The sequence below is a fragment of the Rattus norvegicus genome, chromosome 15 (genome assembly GCF_021556685.1).
Source record: "Rattus norvegicus strain SHRSP/BbbUtx chromosome 15, alternate assembly SHRSP_T2T, whole genome shotgun sequence".
Lineage (NCBI taxonomy): Eukaryota > Metazoa > Chordata > Mammalia > Rodentia > Muridae > Rattus > Rattus norvegicus.
The window spans coordinates 59,184,145-59,205,612 of NC_141548.1; the positions used below are offsets into that span (position 1 = coordinate 59,184,145).

Genomic DNA, 21,468 nt, shown 5'->3' on the forward strand with positions numbered 1-21,468 from the left:
GTGGCTGACATGTCCCTTCCATGCATAGGAGCTGTAAGGACTTCAATGACTGTTTTCACCCTTTCCTAATTTTAGTATGTTCTTCAATTTTTGTGAACATTTTCTTCCTACATTTGCAAAATAATATTTTATACTTATGTTCAATGTATCTTCAGCTTTCCTATCTCATTGCTCTGGCTCTACCAGCACAACTCTTTCCCAACTCCATGTCCTCTGTTTCTGTTTTCTTTTTAATTGATTTTTTTACTAAAGTTTTCATATATTTTTCTATTCTTTTCTATTCTTTCCCCTTCCCTAACCCTTCCCATATTCTCCACACTTCCTTCCCACACCTAATTTCATGTTCTTTCTCTCTCCCAAAACAAGAAAAAAATCAAAACAAACTAAAAACAAAACAAAGCAAAACTAGTGAGACAAAAAAATAACAAAACTAAAGAAGACAAAAGACAAACCAGAAATGGTGGAATCATTTCTAACTGCTTCTGGGAAGGAGTCTGGAGTGTGGCTCTCTGCCCCCAGATGTTAATTAACTGCAAATAGCATCTTAGTTCTGGCTGGGACTCCGTGTCCTCTCCCCTTCTCTGGGCTGGGAGAGAGCTTTGTAGGTCCTGTGCCTTCCTGTCCCAGTCTCTGTGAGTTCATGCACACGTCAGTCCTACTGTCTCTGTTGGACACCGTTTCCTCAGAGTCATCCACCACCTCTGGCTCTTGAAACATTCCGTATCCTCTTCCACATAGATCCACACGGAGGGGAGGACTTTAATGAAGACATCCCATTTAGGACAGAGTGCTCCAAAACCTCTCACTCTCTGCAGACTGCCCAGTTGGGTTTATGAGTGCTACTCATACTTTTGGGCATGGGCCACCTACCAGAGATCCCACTCCCTAGGAAACAGAACTCTTCCTCCACAGCCAGGTATCAACCGCCAGTAGCTCCTCAGCTAGGGATGGTGTACTATAACTCTCCATAAGCGTGTGCGTGTGTGTGTGTTTGTGCGTGCGTGCGTGTGCAAGCACTATAACTATCCATAAGCGTGTGCGTGTGCGTGCGTGCGTGTGTGTGTTTATGCGTGCGTGTGCAAGCACTATAACTCTCCATAAGCGTGTGTGTGTGTGCGTGTGTGTGTGTTCGTGCGTGTGTGTGCGTGCGTGCATGTGTGTGTGCATGTGTGTGCGTGCGTGCGCGCGCGCGTGTGTGTGTAAGCACTATAACTCTCCATAAGCGTGTGTGTGTGTTTGTGCGTGCGTGCGTGTGCATGTGTAAGCACTATAACTCTCTATAAGCGTGTGTGTGTGTGCACGCGTGTGCATGTGTGTGCGTGCGTGCGTGTGTGTGCATGCGTGCCTGTGTGTGTGTTTGTGCGTGCGTGTGTGTGCAAGCACTATAACTATCCATAAGCGTGTGCGTGTGTGTGCGTGCATGTGTGTGTTTATGCGTGCGTGTGCATGTGTGCACGCGCGCGCGTGTGCGTGTAAGCACTATAACTCTCCATAAGCGTGTGTGTGCGCGCGTGTGTGTGTGTTCGTGCGTGTGTGCGTGTGTGCGTGTGTGCGTGCGTGCATGTGTGTGTGCATGTGTGTGCGTGCGTGCGCGCGCGTGTGTGTATGTAAGCACTATAACTCTCCATAAGCGTGCGTGTGTGCGTGTGTGTGCGTGTGTGGTGTGTGTGTGTGTGTAAGCACTATAACCCTCCATAAGCATATATGTATATGTGTATGTGTGTGTAAGCTTATATGTACACTCGCATATACATATATATGGTTTGAACAGAGGAACCCTACATAAATGGATGAAGCTGTTTTCTCCATCAAATTCCTGGATTAATAAAGGAAATTTTCAGTACCAGGTATGGGTTATTTTCCCATGAGTTCTTAGACACTTTTCTAATTTGAACATCTATCCACCATTGGACGATAAGGGATTTTATAAATAGTATAGATAAAAGAGGCTGCCAGAAAATTCCTTTGTGTGTCAGAATAAAGCCTCCTGAGCTTTAGGACTCAAGACAAAAAGGAATTTACAGAATCCACTTACACATAGATGGTGTCACACTCTCTAGTAAGTATGAGTTGGGGTTTAGGTGGGGACAGAAATCCTTCCTTCCCAGCAATTAGCAATGGATATTTTCAGATACATTTAAAACTTTTGTATATATGTATATATGTATATGTAACACAAAGTATATATATATATATATATATATAATGTACACAAAGTATATATATGTGAATATATATATTTCTTTGAGAATTTCAACACAGTGCATTTTGCTCATATTTACTATGATCCATGTTTATCCTTTCCCTCCCATCATTGTGTCTTTTCTTTTTTTTATCTATTCCTATTTGTGCAGCTCAATTATTCTTGGATGTTTGCCCTCCTACTATAGGTCATGGTCAACTTACTAGGGGCTCCATTCTTATTAGAGAAAGCTAGCTCTTCCTCTCCCAGTAACTATTAACTTTTGTTTTAAACAAAATCTCAAACCGATTTTACCAATAAAGACTCGGGGGCTGATGCTCCTTCTCGGGTTTACAGTGTGATCAAATATCCTGCAACAGTGAGGTGCTAATAGCCTCTCAGGTGTGGGGCTTACTGCCAATTATCTCCGTTAAGGCTTTGGTCTGACTTGAGCTTGCATAGGTCTTGTGAGTCCCTGTGCCCCGGCTTGATCCAGAAGACAGTTTCCTGATCGTCAGCTACTGCTCTGTCTCTCGCGTCTTTCCACTCTCTCTTCCACAAAGACCCCTGAGCACTGGGAGGAAGGTTGTGTGTAGAGATTTCATTTAGAGCTGAGCATTCCATTATCTCTCATCTTCTGCGCCATTGCCAGTTGTGGGTCTCTGTGTTGATCAGTATTGCTGATAGAAGCTTCTCGGATGGGATTGGAGAGATGCACTGATCTATGGGTATAGTGAGTCACTGGGGACCAGTTTAATACCATGTCAGTTTAGCAACATACTAATAGTAGTTTCACCTCTGGGCCTATGAACCAGTTAGCTATAGGTTTTTGGTCCAATAATGGTGACTCACATGGGCTTCATTTTGTACAAAGGGGCCTACATCCGATTTAAAAAGTGGTTGTTTGCTCCCATGATACCTGTGCCACTAAAATTACAGCCCTATCTTATGTGCCTCAAAGTCTTTTAGTGGCTCCCAGTATCTTGAAAAAGTCAAAATGGCATAGCTAGGTGAAATGCTCTTTCTTCTCTCCACACCTCTGCCTTTCTCTCTCCCTTCCTCACCCTGACTCCTTGCTCCTGTCTCTTTTGATGCCCCCCCTCACCAGCCTCTAAGGTCCAGAGAACCAGTCTAGACTTTTGCTACTTCAAGCTTTAGCCTTGCCCTGCAGCGTTGGTCATCTGGGAACTTACCGAGATGCAGATACATTTCAAGTCCTAACACAGACCTGAGGGTGAACTTGCTGTTTAATTCGGGTGATCCATGTGCATGCTTAGGCTGGAGGGAAGCTGCCGTGTGGTTATCTACTCCCTCTGCAAACTCTACACACTCTATAGGATGTGTTTGTATGTTTAAATCCATGGGGCGCATGTTCCTCCCTTTAAAATGTCACATGATGCTCATATAGCTATGCCCTCTCCATTCTGTTTCATCCTGTTTGTACCTAAACATTACGAAGTCCTTGTATTTTCTGTTGCTGCTGTAACAAGCCTGTAGACTAACAGTGGGTAGCTATGAAGAGCAGCCAAGGCTGAGAAGGGCTGCACTGAGGATGTCTCCACGTAAGCAAATCCAGTTATTCTTTTACACACCTGGGAGTCAAAAATTTAAAATGATTCTAAAAGCGCTGGAAATCTGTGGGACTGGTTCATTTTGTGGAGACTATGGGCATCTGCGTCTTGCCTTTTGTGACCTCTCGTGAGTGTAGGAATTCACTGGTTGCCTGTCCCATGCTTCATCAACCTGACATCTTATTCTTCCTTCTCTCTGCTCTGACCAACTTGCCCCATTGTTCTGTAGACCCTTGGAATTACACTGGGTCTATTTAATCAATATAAACTAGTCTCCCATCTCAGGATCCTTCATTTTGGCTGTGCCTTTTGTCATAGGTAGTGATATTAACATAGTCTAGAAATTGGGGTGGCCTCTGGGAAGCCATTTTGTACCCTTTTGGATTTTGGCAACATCCGTTGACATGTACATATTGCTATCTCTTGACGACTTTCAGTCCTTGCTAACTCATTTCTTGTCATTTTTCTCAATAACACCAGTGTCTCAGGTTTTCCAGTATTATGGCCTACCTGAGTGGGGTTTTTTGTTTGTTTGTTGTTTGTTTGTTTTCTTGGCCAGATAGTATATTCTGGTCACATTTTCTGTCTCTTACAACTTGTAAACATTTGAAAAGATTCTATTTTATTTTTGCATTCTTAATCAAATGTTTAAAAGAAACTGTTCTTGGCAGTCCTGCCCGCTGCTTCTTGATGAAGGTTTCCACACATTTTCCGTTTTGTGACCGTCGGCTAGCTTGCCAGTGCTATCTTGACCCTGTTCAGATTTCATTTCACTGCAGCTCTGAATGTAGCCTGTTCCTGGTCCTCAGCACAGGGGTTCTTCTGGAACTTTCCTTTAGCACGACAGGTCAGAGCCTCTTCTGCCCAGTGAACCAATCTGGGGAGCTTTAAAACTTGTTCATGTCTAGGTCACACCCCCGAGGGATGCAGCCACAGTGTGACCCGGACCTGAGGGTTTTTAAAGCACCCGAGGTAGCTGTGAAATGCCACGGAGGTTGAGGATGCTCTGAGGATGTCTTGGGAATTGCCTTCCTTTATTGCTTTTTAATCCTCTGGTCTCTGGATCTCCTTCGCTGTGCTTTCCCGCCTTGCTTGTTTTAAGGTAACATCTCATCTAATAGCAAAGAAGATGCACAGAAGGCAAGCGTGTTCGTGTCCTCCTGTGACCAAGTTAGTCTTTATTAGTCCCTCCTACTGCGCCTGCAGCTTAACTGGAGACTGTTCCAAACCAGAAGGAGATACTTCTGAACTTTGATGGTCTTGCGTTTCCACTCCTGGGGCTCCCAGGGCGTCTGGATTTCAGTTCTTACAGGAGCTTTTGAAACCTGCTTTCCCTGGGAATAATTTAACATCCTCCTTTCCTCTCCTGATATTCTGTAATGGTGTGACTGAGTACGAGGGCTTTTTACTATTCATTTTCAATTTGGAAACTCATTTCTAGTTCTAGATGACTTTCTAGTGTTATCTTTTTCCATTCATTCCCCTTCATTTTCTCCTTATAGAATTCCTATTCCTCTAATCCCAGGCCACCTGGATTTATTTTCTTACCCTTTCTTTTGAACATTTTTTTCCTCCTCCTTGAATTTATTGTCAGGTACTTTTAACCCCTGCCTGCTGACACGTTTTCCTGACTCCAAGCACTAAGCGCTTTACTGACTCAATAATTTTCACGGAGGAGGGGAATCTCCGTTTTCTAGGAATCTGTCTTTGATGCTTTGAAAGAATACAGCTGCTCTTTCCTCTGGGCAGCAACAGTGCAGGAGAAAGGGGTGAACTCCACGGAAGGCACCAGGGTGCAGGGTTTTATACAGCTGTTTCAGCCATGCAGTTCACCATTGCAGCCTCTGTACGTGCTACGCCTGCTCTCATCCCCTCACCCCCAGAGAATACACCTTGAATTTCCCGGTAGCACTGAGAGAATTAGCAAGTGCCAGGGCATGAGGGAAACGGCATCTGCTTCCACTTTAATAATTCCTGTCCTTCATCTTCCTATGACCCATCCGGCTTCCCAAGTAACTGGTGCATTCATTTCTTCTGCCCCCATGCAGCTCTGAAGAAAGGAAAATAAAATGCTTGTTGTGTGTGTGTGTGTGTGTGTGTGTGTGTGTGTGTGTGTGTGTTGAATGTGAAGTGTCTCCCATAGGCTCATGTATTTGAGCGCTTGTTCCCCAGTTGCTGATGGTGTTTGGAAAGGTCATGGGAACTTTAGAACAGCAGTTCTTAACCTGTGAGTCAGGACCCCCTTTGGGGGTGGACCAACCCTTTCACAGGGGTCGCCTATCAGATATCCTGTATATTAGATATTTAATTTACAATCCATAACAGTAGCAACATTACAGCAATGAAATTATTTTTATGGCTGGGGTTCACCGCAACATAACAAATTGTATTAAAAGTTCACAGCATTAGGAAGGTTGAAAATCACTGCTTTAGAAGGTGGAGCTTTGCAAAAGGAAGTGGATAACTGGGCTGGGCCTTGAGGTTTTGTAGCCCCACTCTCTGTTCATTCTCTTCTTCCTGACCGTGGCTGCATGTGACAGCAAGCTTCCCGCTCAGGTCACTGTGCTCTTCCTGCCGTGGAGGAGTGGGTCTGTAAACCGAGCGAGAATACACCCTCCTCCTTTAAAGTGCATCTTGTCAGATACTTTGCAGAGCAGAGAGAAAGGTAACTGGTCTGCCCTGCTCATCTTCTGCCCTTTGCCAGCTACTGGTTTGACCGGTACAGTATTAACAATTGACAATACAGAGGCACCCCTTCCCACAGTGTGAAGGAAGGTCACTGCAACAGTTACTAAAATCTGACATCTCGTATGACATAATACTTCACACAGGAGGCTTGGGTATTTTTTACCAATAAATGTATTGTAAGTATAGCTTATAATGGTTGAAGTTGTGTTTTGCTTTGATGACAAAACTTTAGTCTATTATCATATCAAGTGAATATTTTATACCACAAAATTATGTGAATGCCATGATTTAGCATTAGAATTTATACAGAATTTATATAGTATTAGAATTTAGGATCGAATTTGGCTAGTATTAAGAACTAAGGAAAAAGTAGAAAATAAAATATATTTTCTTCTCTATTTTTTTCTTAAACAGAAACTTCCAGTCCTGCTTAGAGACCCCAGCAGGGTAAGCATGCATTAGGGTTGCAGGTAACTCTGGGCTTTCCTCGGCTAAGGGACAACATGACTCCTAGGTTCTTGTAGCCTTTTCTAGGGCATCTCCTATGTTGTATCTCATATTGCAACGTATGTTGCAACTGAAAAATAAGAGTCATATCCCAATTCAGAGTAATGATAAAGTATGTAATATATAAAGTATATATGCATACACATATATAGTGTAATGATAAAGTAGTAATATATAAAGTATATACATATACATATATAGTATAATGATAAAGTATATATAATATATAAAGTATGTGTATACATATATAGAGTGTAATGATAAAGTAATAATATATAAAGTATATACATATACCTATGTATAGCATAATGATAAAGGATATACATATAAAAATGTACTTGAGTAGAATTCTTGTTCCTTGTTCCAACCATAATATTTACCTACGTTCTTCTTTGCTCCTGAATCCGATGTGGACTATTTGTGACTAAGACTGGCTTTCTCTAAAGTAAATGGAAGGGGAACAAGAGAGCTGCTACCCACCTGCCGTGGCTTATCACAGCTCCGTTGTTTGGAGGTATAGATAAGAGAAAGTCGTGGTGTGTAGGTTGCTTATGTGATAAAATAGGCTTTGGGCATGTGAAGGATTTCTGAACACATGGCGCTCTGCTAGTCTCACTGGTACTTCTTCCAGATGCGATTCTGAAAGCTTCTCTCCCTCCCTGAAGAGAGGTTCTTACTGCTTGGTGGTAGATGGATTTTTATAGTTATTAGAATCGGGGGATGATCTAAGAAGTACTTGAGAAAAATTATAGTAAAGGAACAGGGGGAGGCAGCCTCCGTGGACTCTCTGGATTATTAGTCCGGAGAATGGGGTCTGAAATATGTGACTTCCTCACACACTGCTCCCAGGAGTGGAGTTTCTGGAGCATTAGGTTACCAGATTGTACTTCTTGCCTTTAGGTGGCTGGGCTTTCAAGGTCAGTGTGAAGTAGAAAAATCACATGACACATGAAGGAAATAGATAGTCTAGGCTCACGATGGGGCTTCACCCAGGCAAACCTTGTCCCAATTTGAAAATATTACAAATCAGAATGTATTTAATATATGTAACTCAGTGAACGTCCTAGCTTAGCAACATCACAGGCCGTGGAGTGTCAGTTGTTTATCTTCCTGAGTGCGTGGCTGATGGGATCTGCGGCTTGCTCCCACTGCCAAGCATCCAGAGGTAATGTGCTACTACATATCACCAGCCAGTGAGAGGATCAGAACTCAATTCTACTGCATGCACATCATTTCTGTACAACCATAAAGTCGGGGGTGGGGAGAACCCTCACAAGTGAACTATAAGTCAGGGACCATTACTACTTGAAATCTCATACATTCCACAAGAGTTGGCTACTAGGCCAGGTCCACAATGGTGAGTCAGAAAGACCGCAAGGCATTCTGTTGAAGGAGCTGGCTCTTCCAAGGCTCCTGTGCTCCAGAACGGGCTTTTCATCATCTCTTCTTGGCAATGGGACTGTGTTTTGGGTACAGATAAAAGCTTAGAAAGAAGTACATCTTTGGATTACAGTTGTATCAATCACCCGTTGACAGAGTTTAGTAGGGTACCACTAACGAGCAGTGGCCACAGCAGTGATTCTAAAGCCAGTACCATCACCACTTGTCTGTGAGAGGGAGCAATCAGTCGGATGGAATGATCTTGAAAACATCTTCAGCTTTCCAAAGGGATGAATTATGTTGGTTATCTCCAAGGGAAAAAATTTTTTTATAGCTTAATTAAACAAACATTTAAATCATCCTTTAAAATGTGCTGGATGATTGTGCTTACACTAGCCTTCTTTTTATATATCCCAAGGGATGTCTTCAGATGTGTGCATAAATCACTCAGTAAGCAAGTGTGCATAGAAAGCTTTGTGAATGCTTCACGCGGCGGCTGAGTTATTAGCAGCAGTCCCTTGGTAGGAAGATTAATACACTGAGGGTGATGCTTCTCCACTTGTCCCTTTACAGGCTGGTAGCCAAGCACACAAGGATTCTCCACAGAAGGAAGACAACCAAAAACTGCAAAAGACGAGGGACGGACATCAGAAGGTATTTACGAGGCCTTCCTTGTTATTGCAAATTGCTTCAAGTATCATGAGCTTTTGAAGGCTTGGTGAACAGAAGTGCTTCGATTCTGAAAACTAAAAGTTGGAAAAACCGACTGCGCTTTACAAACAAAGGGTGAATTCTAGGTTTGCTCTATGGAAGTGGCTCCTTCCAGCTACAACTTTTATGGGATGTAGCCCAACAATGGCCCACAGTTAGTGATGACAGTTCACAGAGAAGATGCTAACACACACAGGAACATAAAACACAACCAACCTCACGTAGTAACCAAGGATCTATGAAGTCACTGATGGCATCCAGAGAAGATTCCAATGCCTTGGATGAAGCAGGCTTTATGAAACCAGTCTAAAAGTCTGTACGTACGTGTGACACATTCCTCACACACTTCGAGCGATAGGAACCAGTGGGTGTAGTGCAGAACCTCCTAACTTACTAATGGGATTTCACGATTTAAAATTTGGAGTCTGGCAACTAAAACAATTTGGGGTTGCGATCTGATGGTCAAACTGCTTTTGGTAAGCAGGCTCAGACAGTGGAGCATATAGAAGCAGAGCATTGTGCTTTTAATTGTAGAGACACTCAGGACAGCGTAGTAATTGGTGCTGTAGGGAAACGGATGCAAAGCAATGAGGCCTGCAGTGTGGTCCCTCTCTGTGCCGAGTACCTACTTTTCTTCTACATCCTCAGCTCCTCTCCAGGATTTCAGTCCATTTTGCAAGGGCCTTGTGCCAGAAGATGGAGAGACCATGCCAGGCCAAGGGTGTAATCTTAACACATCACAGTGTGCAGGGGACTTCCGCTCCCCCTAGACTGGTATTCACCATGAACATAGGCCGTAGATTTGGTCAGTGATGCTAAAGCAGAGTTTGCCGTTCAGTGTAGATTGTTTATTGCTTTGAAATAGTCTGTTCTTCTCATTAATTACCTTTCAGGTGGTTTCCTTCTTGTCTCTCTGCATTTTACCTAATATTTCCTGTACCCCATTGTTCTTGTGTTTGTGTGGCGCTTTCTCTGTCTTTTGGCTTAGTTTTTACTGTTCTGTGTCCCTGGTTTAAAATATATCCATCGTGGTAAAAGGAGCTGGCTTCCCTCTTGCCCCGTTTCACGGTCTCTTTTCATTTGTGGACTGGTACGTCCTCATTTCCTGTGGTTGGCAGTTCATTTGCACATATTTGTACTCTCGCCACGTAACTGACATTCCATTCACAGTATTCTCTTTATTTTTATGATCTCTGGCTGCATTTCCTCTGTTGTGGTTATTAATCATTTCCTTCCCCTCCCCTCCAGAATTATGAGAAGATTTACAGCGCTTCTATTTCTGTTTTTAATCTTCTGTGCCGCCTTCGCTTGTCTCTTCGGATCTGAGGATGCATGCATCTATCTCCCTGGCTTTCTCTCCATGTTTATCCCCCTGTTCTATCGCGGTTTGCCATTCCCAGGACATCTGTCAACTGGGTTCCAGACCCCCAGGGTCACAACTCCACACGTCTTCATTGTTTCCTTTGCTTCCTCCCTTTGCATCTCGTTCTGAAGAAGGTCCTGGATCTTCCCACCAACGACATTCTCTTAGCACACTCCACTCTGCTCTCCCGACACATTGACTGAATTCATTTGCTTACCCAAACTGCCTATTTGCCTTATCGTAGCAGCGTTTTGCTTTATGAGTCTAACATTCTCATCTCTCTGATGATGGCGGCGACTGTCCAGTTATTAAAGACTATTATACCAACTGCATTTCCCCAATTTGATCTCCTATGCATTTGTTCCTTAATATGGTGATCCTTGCTTATGTTTGTCCGGACATGCTGACACCCAAGATAAGCAGCCACTGTCCTTATGTGGGGTGTCTTGTTCCATGGTCACAGGTACCTAGCATACTGCCCTGTTTTCTCTGAGCTCATTCTCTCCTCCTTTGTTCAGGTCTAGTGCCTGAGGGAAGAACCCACACCACAGTGCTCTGGCTCTTTTTTCCCCAGCTGGTGCTCTCGGCAGAGACTGCAATATTCCTGTACGAAGCTCCTTCTCCCTTGGAGGCATGGTTCACCCAGTTCTAGTGTATCCTCCCCATAGGGGCTTCTGTGTAATGGACCCTGTTCTCTTCCCGTTTCTGGCCTTTTCTATAGTCCCTTATAGCCTGACTGTACTTCCTGAGTTTTGCATGGTTATTGGTTTAATTTAAAAAGTAGAAAGATAACAAAGAAAACCAGGAAAACATTAAAGCAGTTAGGAGGCAAAATGGTTTACGGAGGCCATAAAAAAAGTAGTAGTACACTGGCACCTTATGGGAAATGCATGCAGAGCTCTGCTTAGAGAAAGGAAATTATAACTTTTAAATCCATTTAATAAAAAGAGAGGGAGAGAGAGAAAGAGAGAGGGGGGGGAGAGGAGGGGAGAGAGAGGGAGGGAGGGAGAGAGAGAGGTGGGGAGAGAGAGAGAGGGAGGGAGGGAGGGAGGGAGGGAGAGAGAGAGAGAGAGAGAGAGAGAGAGAGAGAGAGAGAGATGAATTCTGCACCAAGGAATTTACAGCAGCAACATAAGTGAAACTAAAGGAAGTAATTAAGATTAAAAACAGAAATTAATAACTTAATAATTAGAAACTTTGCAAAGCTGCTCTTTTGATACTCCAGCCACGCATTCTGAGATAAAGTCAAGGGATGAGGGCATCTGCAGTAAGCTGGATCGGGGAGATTAAACACACCAATACAAACATACAACATTAGAGCTGAGAGGCCAGAAATGTAGTTGTGGGAGGATTAAGCTCCAGCTGCTGCAGGTAGGCAGTGCTGGTAAATTGGAAATCTACAGGAAGGGGCTGACTTTCTAGGAGAATGTAAAAAGACAGAGTTAGAAACTCACAAAGACAAATGAAAATACCTTGATTTGGAAAGTATTCTGGGAGTTCCTTGCCTTCCAACAGACTAAGCTTAATTTTAGAGGTAAGTTCTTTGGAATTTTGACAGGGTGGATTAATATTTTTTTTTCCTTGAGCTTAAAAACTGTTTCAGATCAAGGAAAAGGATTAAACTTTTTTTTGGCTTTCTTTTAGCTATTGTTTAAATCCATGTGCATGTAAGTATACACACACACACACACACACACACACACACACACAAGTACAGATCTTTTAGACATGTTTCAAAAGATTAAGATTTAATATTGAAAAGGAAATCAAAGTATAATTTTCTCTTAAATAATAATTTACCAAGACAAAAGAGTTTATTCTAAGAATGCAAAGATAACCAACCAAAATGGATTTTTTTTTATATTTCATTTTTGCAATTAGAAAAACTACCAAGAAAATATATTTGACCATCTTTTAAGGTGCAGGGGAAAATGACAGATTTTTAAGTTCTGTCAATTAAACAGAATTTTAGTAAACTATAATAAAAAGATATTTTAAGCATACATATCACTTTCCAACCCCCAAACCCAGTGTGTGCATTATTAGGGCCAAAATAGCAGAAATGGACAAGACAAAGATGCTTGAGACCCGACCACATAAACCAAGCTCACTCTGGAGCTCTGACGCAGGGTTCCTCGGGGCTATTTGATAGAAAACTGTTAACATTGCATGGGACAAGCTTTGAGGATTATTTTAGCCACCTTGAGAAGGCAAGAAAGGAAAATTTAAAAGGAGCTCGTCTAATTGTTGGACATAAGCTAATATTTGTGGATGGCAGCAATTTGCCTACACGACCCAAAAGAGTCTGGTGAAGCATGATTAGTCAGACTGAAGTCCCATGAGAGTGGGCTACAAGAGATTTATCAAGATTTATCACTCTTTCAAATGCCAGTGAAGACTGATTAGAAAATGGAGTAAGGTAAAAAGGAGTCCGCAGACTTCACTGTGTTAAACAAACAAACCAAAACATAACTTTCCTTTATCCATAAAAGTCCATCTGAATAAACAAAGTGTCTCCAGGTGGAAAAACCCAACATTGTAGCGACTACTGTCGCATCCGAAATAATTTGTGAGTTTAGTTCCAGTGAAATTTAAAATACTTTGAAAATTCCTTTCTAAATCTCAACTGTGAGAATAATGGAGAAATTAAGTGAGAAACTTTATAAAACCAATACTACTGATTTCTGTGTTTGCTGGGGCAGGAACTTACAGAAGTGTTTTCAATACGATGTATACAAACTTAATGCTATTGCTGCAGCCAGGGGAAAGTGAGAGGCTCTTGGGCACTATCGAGTGTCGAAATGTAAATGGTTTTTGTTTATATCTATCAACCATCTATCTATCTATCTATCTATCTATCTATCTATCTATCTGTCTGTCTGTCTGTCTGTCTATCTATCTATCTATCTATCTATCTATCTATCTATCTATCTATCTATCTATCTGTCTACCTATATTTTTTTTAACAGAGTGCCATACTAGGAAATAAATAGCTCAGCCTAGTCTACTGAGCACTGGGAAGATGAACACGTAAGAACATCATACCTGGCAAAGATATGCATTTGCTATGAGAAATAACCAGAGATGGTCTCTTAGTTAGGGTCATACTTCTGTGAACAGATACCGTGACCAAAGCAAGTCTTATAAAGGACAACATATATTTGGGGCTGGCTTATAGGTTCAGAGGTTCAGTCTATTATCAACAAGGTAGGAACATGGCAGGCATGGTGTAGGAGAAGCTGAGAGCTCTACATCTTCATCTGAAGGCTGCCAGCAGAATACGGACTCCCAGGCAGCTAGGCTGAGCGTCTTAAAGCCCACCCCCACAGTGACACACCTACTCCAACGGGGCCACAAATACAAACCATTACAGATGGTTAATGAAATTTTGAAATGATTTGTTCCCTGGTAGAAGACTGGAAGATTCTGGAAGTCCATATGGTAGTTGCCAGCATATTTTAATGGCAGGGATATGTTCACATTTGTGAAAATGAAAACATAGATTAAAAATAGAGCACAGACGGATTTTTTTTTAAAACACATCTCCTGTTACTGCGCCTTGTGTAGATGGCTTCCTTGCCCCAACCTTGTGTGCTGTGTTTGTTGGGGCTGGTATTTGCCTCGTGACATTTTGTTAGGATCAAATGAGAGGAAGCATGTCAAGAGTTGGTCCTAATGTCTGGCACATGCTGATCTGATCATGTGACTCAAGGTGACAAGTGGTAATCTGTTGTGTGTTTAATCAGGAAGAAAATACAGGGACGTACCTCTGGGGGGGGGGGGAGTCTTCTGAATAATTGTGTTCCTCTATCCGTTTTGTAGTTCCTACATTTTCTGTAGTAATCAAACCTTTAGCAAAAGGTTTAGCTTTGTTCTCTCTCTCTCTCTCTCTTTCTCTCTCTCTCTCTCTCAAAGAGAGTTGATAGTTGATGTGAAATGTTTCTAAGTGAAAGATAGAAGATAGTGAAATTAAAGATGGTGGAGCTGGACTCTGTTAATATTGACACTAAATGATAGCACTCGCAGGCACTAGTTAATGGGAGCTTAGTCATACTGTGTATCGTTTTCCGTAAGCGTCCGTCCCACTGTTGTCATTTACTTGACTCTCCCATTTCACCCCTCAATGCCTATTTCCTTCTACTTGGTTGGACATCTCTGTCTTTCCCAGTATCCTTTCAATCTTTTCTCATCATTCTTGCTGGCCAAGGTCATCTCTGTCCTTCAGCTGAGGTACCCCCTTCTGACTGGGAGCCTCGGAACCAGGTCCCTTTAGGCTCCCCCATCCCCTCAAAGTCTTTTGCAGCAAGCATTCAATGGCAGCACTTCTTTTCCTGTTCTAGCCTCAGCCCTTCTGCTTCCACTATGCTTCACCTCCAGTTGAGCTGAGAGAACATCCTCTCCTGGGAGAAATTCATCCCACCAGCCGATGGCACTTGAATGTTTACACGAAGCAGTCAGGCTGAACCGTGTCTGTACACGCCACAGTCGGAATCGGACATGATTTCAAAACCGCCCCATCTTCATTTTCAATTGGTGCACTCAGGAGTTGCTTTGGAGCTGGTCTTTTGCTCTAGCCTCATCCCTTCTCAATGCTTCTGCAGCTTTGCACACACCCGACTGTGGTACCAGGGCTCCTTTGATATGCAGGATGCTGGAAAAGAGCGTCACACAGCTGATCTTATCTCTGTCGGGAAATGACCACTGCTCTAAGTCTCTGGGTAGACTGGGCTCCCAGTATTAGTCCCTGAAGGTATTTCCCCAGCACACCATGCTTCCTATCTCCTGACTTTGCCTGGTGGTCCTTTGTTTGCAATGGATTCCTCACAGGTAACAGGCTAGCAGACCGGTGTTTACACGTTCCATTCTTGACTTCTCAAGGTGTTATCTTCCAATTTGCTGGAAGTGCCCAGTTTTCCTTGCCTGGAGAAGATCTACCTCCTCTCTTTGGAGAGCTTTTATGGTTATACTTAAAAGCCTTAGATATTTATTTCTTATGCTTGCCTTCCTTGCTTTGTCTTTCTGGGTTATTGTTGGGACTTATGTTCAGCAGTGCATTTCTTTTTGCTTTGTTTCACGGTTCTTTCTAGGTCTGTTTCCATTTTAAGGCCATTTCCTTCCGGGAAGAGCTGCATTGAATTTGCACAAATCCAGGTGTCCCGGGAGAGGCTGGCACCTAACACGTATGTGTGCCGAGTGCAATAAGGGTCCAGTGTCTGGTGTGTTGTGCATTGTAGCGTCTTGTTTTTCATTGTCTTACAGTCTTAGTCGCTGGAATCAGAACAACTTATTTTGTACCTACCCAACTAGCTGTCGCTCTTTCATGAGAGAACCCCAGGAAAGGAGCTACAGATATGCTTACATGCAGACATGTCCTCAGCGGCTGTCAGTTCAGCAGAACAAATTAATTAGTTGAAATTATCGTTCTCGGTACCAAAGAAAAACCGGCCTCTCTTTGGGATACACTGTGCTGATGATCAGAAAATAATCCTGACAGCAGCGGTACCAGCCGCCCCTCCCCCTCCCGCCATCTGGAGCTATGTTCTTACATGGTGATGGCTCATCAGCTCCCTGTCCCTGCTTCCCACAAGTTCCTTCCTCTCCCCATCTTTGCCTCTGCAAGAAGATAGACAGGTCACTGACTTCCCTGCTTCCTCCCTTCTCCCTTTCAGTTCTAAGCTTTCTAGTATACTCACTTCCTGTTTCGTTACCTCTAAAGGTTAGAAACTGTACCTGTTGGAATCTTTTTTACTTAACTTGCTTATTTTAATTAAAGCGGAATTACGCTTTTAAACAAAGAAAAAAAACTAAGGAAGCAGAAGTGGCCTGCTTTCTTGCAAATTCCCATAGTTGGTATAAGGAAGTAAATTGTGCATAGAAAGATCATAAAACCCAAATTGTATCAGATGTTAAAGCTTTCTTTATCTACCGTCCAAGTCTTCTACCAATAGTGATGGACATTTTCTTGCATTTTTCTATAAGATATTTTAAGTGTGATATATGCAAGCATTTAAAAGTTGAAAATGGGGACACTAGAGAGATGGCTCAGTCGTTTAGAGCCCTTGTAGAGGATGTGGGTTTGATTCCCACCATTCGCATGGTAGCTCACGGCTTTCTGTAACTCCAGTTCCAAGGATTCCAGAACATTTTTCTGACTACCACAGACACCATACACACATAGTGTGTGTGTGTGTGTGTGTGTGTGTGTGTGTGTGTGTGTGTGTGTATGAGTATATATACACATAATGCATGCAGATGCTCATGCAAATAAAATTTAAAAATCTAAACATTAAAATGTTTACTTGTGTATAGTTTCTATTTTTATGTATGGATATTAAGGAAGCTGCTCTAGGCTTTTATTTTTATTTCTTGCATTTTATATATGTATATGTATATGAATGTGTAAATGTGTAGTATGTGTGTCTATGTGCATAGACATTCACATGTGTATTCACACACATACATGCAGTTTGTATGTATGTGAGTATGAGAGCCAGAGGTTGACGGTGAGCATCTTCCCTGATCACTTTAATATTTTAATTACTTGAAGGAGGGTCTCTCACTGAACTCAGGAGCCACCACTGCCTGGGCTTTTAGATGCTGGGATTACTATGTTTGCAAAAGCTTTCATATGGATTCCCATACTTGCGTGGTAAGGGCTTTATCTACCCCAGTCTCTGGTCTGTTTTTTTTTTTTTAATTAATTAATGTATCTTACAGCCTCCCCCACCCCCCAACTTTATCTTATTCTCTGAAACTGTGTCATAGAACTTCATTATGTGGACAACCCACCTTACTTATTGCTCTTCCTTGATAGGCATTAAGATTTGCGCCTTAACATTCCCAGTTCTGGACACAGCTGGAAACATCTGTGTCCACGTCCTATTCATCCTCAAACCCTCTACAGAGGATAGGTATATTTTATTTCTTGGTGATTACTGCTATATTGTGCTCCAAAAAATAAATTTTGGTCTACCAAAGTGAATGTCCCTGGTTCCCTGTCAGGCTTTCCTGGGTTTTGTCACTATGGTAGAAACATCCTATGTCATTGTTTTGATTCCCGTTTCTCTGAGCAAAGATGAGAGTAGCCTTGAGCTAACAGACAGCCCCGCCTTTCTGTACCGACTGTTCTCAGCCCTGGCCTTCTCGCTGTGTTCCCACTGCCTTGCTAGTCGATGCAGCTCTTCAGTCCTTTTCTCAAGCCTCTGCCTAAAACAGTCATCGAGCCACCGTGCCTCAGATCACTTTTAATACCCTTTGCCTACAATTGGGCCCCATGTTCTTCTCACTTGGCCACAAGCTTCCTCTAGGAAAGGAACTGTGATAGAGCAAGGAACTCCTCTGACGCATGTGTCACTGCAGAACCGTCAAATCCGTCGGAGCCCAGCTTGCCTCAGGGCCCTCAAATGGTTTGTTTGATGGATGAACAGAACACATCAAATTAGCTCATAAATATTTATTTGTCTATTTTTTTTTTACTTATTTTAAACATAGCTTATGGTATTTCATCTAAATAGGAGCTGTGGCTCTCCGGTCAGCTGAATTTATCAATGTTCTCCTTGTATGGCTTTCTTTCTTTGCTGTGTTTATAAACTTACCCAGACCTCCTTTGAAACTGTTTGTGATGTCGTGTTTGGGGCTCAAATCTTAGACTTCTACACATTTATTTGTATTTATTAAGTGACAGACCTAGTTCTGGTTGCTCTCTTAGTAGCTGTTTAGTCTATCACCTTTCATTCAACTGTGCATGGATAGGCATAGCCAGCCAAGTCTAACATGACCGCATTTCCACACGCATCGGCTCTCTTGCCAGATGTGAATTCTTTAAATCGCCAAGTTTCAGGATACATTCTAATGTCTAGTAGATTTAGGCCTTTCTCATTTTTTTTGTAGCTATGATTATTACAGCCTTGGGTCTTCCCCTAAAAAGTTCTGCAACAATTTTGCTTATATCTGGTCTCCTTCTCACCTCCAGCATAAACAGATAATACATAATCTTTTTTAATATACTATTCTTTTACAACAACAATAACATCAGCAACAGCAGCAGCAAAAACAGATAAGGGGATTACAGCCCATAAGGGGGAAAAAGGCATCACATTTATTTATTTACTTTTTTTAAAGGTAAGGTTCAACCCAGAATCTCAGACCTGTGAGAGTCACTCTTTGAGATTCTAAGCAAAAGTGTTGTAGCTGGTGAGTAGATGGCAACTGATAACTGACCAACCCACATAGAAGGTGGCAGAACTCATACCCGAGAAGAGGCAGGACCGGAACTAATTAAAGCACAGGACATGGGAGCACAGGGTGCCTCCAGAGGCTGGAGTTAAAAAACACCTAGTTATACAAGGCCAAGCGGTCACCCCTGAGATCCGAGACACAGTGACACTAGACAGACTCGGCAGGGTGTGTGTATATATATATATGTATACAACAGTGACAATCAAGGGACTTGAGAAGGGGGGCAAGGAAGCAAGGAAAGGGACATGGGTGGGGGCGTGGGGTGAGGAATGGAGGGAGAAGTGATGTGATTGGATTATAATTAAAATTTGAAATTGTAAACAAAACTAAAACAAGAGGATGAATGGAAACCTTAATGAGGAGCTGCAGGGACTCGTCCTGCTATTATACTGGATGTGGAGAGAAGGGTTTAGGGACGCAAGTGAGGAGGGGGATGGGGATCAGCATGAGGATAGTAATAAATACATAAATCTCATTCCATAATAGGAACCAAAGTGAATATAAGCAACATTCATGAGTAGAATATGAATGCTTATTGCAGAGATAATTCAAACAGTAAACACAGACACAAGAGTTGAAATGGGTACAGAGACAAAGGAAGGGGCAACAGTCAGTGGGTTTTAGAATAAGCTTAGGAAGTGCTAGTACATACTTCTGATGCTTTGACTTGATTTTTGAAACAGGTCTTAATAGGTAGCCTATGTTAACTTCAAACTTAGTCTCAGGCCACAACCTACTGAGGGCTAAGGGCACAGCCCTGTGCCACTATGCCTAGCTAATTGACAGAGTATTAAAACTCCCCCTTCCCCCCCTTCCCCCTCTCCTCCCCCTCCTCACCTCTCTCTCTCTCTCTCTCTCTCTCTCTCTCTCTCTCTCTCTCTCTCTCTCTCTCTCTGTGTATCAAGGTCATAAAGGAGAAGGGGAGGGAGAATGTTCGGGGACAGAACACCCACATAGCATATCCATGGCCCTGACTTTGGTTCCCCAGGAGAAAAATGCAATTAAAAGAAATAGAGACCTTATGTCATTGTAAAGTGAGAACTCCAACACTGGGGTTGGAGTCTAGGTTCTTGGGAAGTTTGAATGGGTAAATGGTATGCATAACTTTGTAAAATTAAAACCTCAATTTTCACTTACTAGCATTGTGTTAAGACTGGGGACGAACCAATGTGCTGTAGAGTCTGGGAACTGATAAATTTAGAGTACAATGTAGAAGAAACAAGTGTTCTGGCTTTTTTTCCCCGGTGGTGGTGTTTTTTTGTTTTTTTTTTTTGTTTGTTTGTTTGTTTGTTTTTGTTGTTGGTTTTTGTTTGTTTGTTTTTGAGATGACCTTCAAATGAAATTTAAAAGAAAAAGTCAGTATGAATTTTCAGTTGATTTTAGACCAGGAAATGTGGTTCTAAAGCCCCAGCCACGAGCATAACCATTCATTGGTATGCATTTAACAGGACACAACAATAGAGTACCTACCAGCAAAAATCTCTTTAGCTCAAGGGCTGGCTTATACTTGGGCCTAGCAGTTTTCTTTCCTCTGCTTTTGTCTGTCTCTGAGAATAAGATTAAAACTTGGTCTGCCTGAAGGTAGAGGAAGGACGGTATCCAGGAAAGCCTGGATTAGCTCTCCCTGTGGTATAAAACTATAATGGAGTGCCCGTGTCTGTAATAAGTTAGCACTTGCAAGAAGACAGTGGAATGTTAGAAACCAGAGACTCACGGTTATGTGATGTCGTTGAAACCAAAAACCCCTACGGAACCTAAAGTTCTGGTAGCAGGAGAAATGACTTTAAAAAATTAATAGATGTAACTGCTCAATACTGGGGGAGAACTTATTCTCTGGCAAAGGCCAAGAAGTCTTTACCAACAGAATTACACTGCAAAACTGAGTTCAATATTTACTTTTACATTGCAATGGATTTTTACTAGGAAAGAAAGGTTACAAAAATACTAAGAAATGGTATTGTCTGATTTTCTTGAAGGAACTAATTCGATTTGTTTTTCTTTGTAAGACACCGATGAGTTTGAGTCACATTGTGTTTTCTTCTCTGCATTTTGTGTATCTTGGTCTGATTTCTTGACCGTGTACATTGGCTTTTTAATCTGACAATTTTACACTCACGGAGCTATTCTGTTAGACTAAGCTGCAATTATTTTTGCTACCTACTTATTGAAGGAAAATAATTTCATGTCCAAATAGATTTAAATAGAAGTTTCAAAAGTGAAATGTTGCACCAGCTAAGGTTAAATGTGTAATTGATTTGGGTGCCTTCTGTACAACCGTGTTAATTGAAAACCATATCTTAAAACTTTTATTGTTCCTAGAATAAATTACTGGAAACTAAAGGACAGCACCAGGAGGAAGAAAGAGCCCAAATCCATCAAGCTGAGCACTGGAGGTATAACTGGCTAATAAAATGAGCATCCTTGGTAAAATCAATTACTTATAAAGTTGTGCAGCATTTTGGGAAAACATTAGAGCAACATTAAATAATGTTCTGGGCTCCAAATCACCCCTAAATCTTTGTTACTGCAATACAGTGTTTGTGTGTTATGCCAACTGCTGCATATCCATACATATATTCACCTGTATATGTACATATGTACATGCATACTAATATCCACACTTCCTGGATTAAGAACATTCAGACTCATATGAGAAGACTGAGTCATGGGGTTGGAAAGATGGCTCACTGGTTAAGAGCACTTCCTACTCTTACAGAGGACCCAAGTTGAATTCTCATTGCCCATACCCAGCAACTCGCCATTTCCTGTAACACCTCTTCCAGGGACTGACCCCTCCCTGGCTTCCATGGGCACCGGTACTCCTGGGA

The 21,468-nt window shown here is 42.2% G+C and overlaps 1 protein-coding gene across 1 annotated transcript in view; it reads left to right on the forward strand.

Annotated features, from left to right (window-relative positions):
* The window catches only part of Epsti1 (epithelial stromal interaction 1), a 97,971-nt gene that overhangs the window by 62,287 nt on the left and 14,216 nt on the right, over nt 1–21,468 (forward strand). The window contains exons 8-10 of the mRNA NM_001044257.1: nt 6,856–6,888; nt 8,902–8,982; nt 20,960–21,033. Coding sequence (NP_001037722.1) covers nt 6,856–6,888; nt 8,902–8,982; nt 20,960–21,033 — 188 coding nt within the window. The remainder of the gene's footprint in view (nt 1–6,855; nt 6,889–8,901; nt 8,983–20,959; nt 21,034–21,468) is intronic.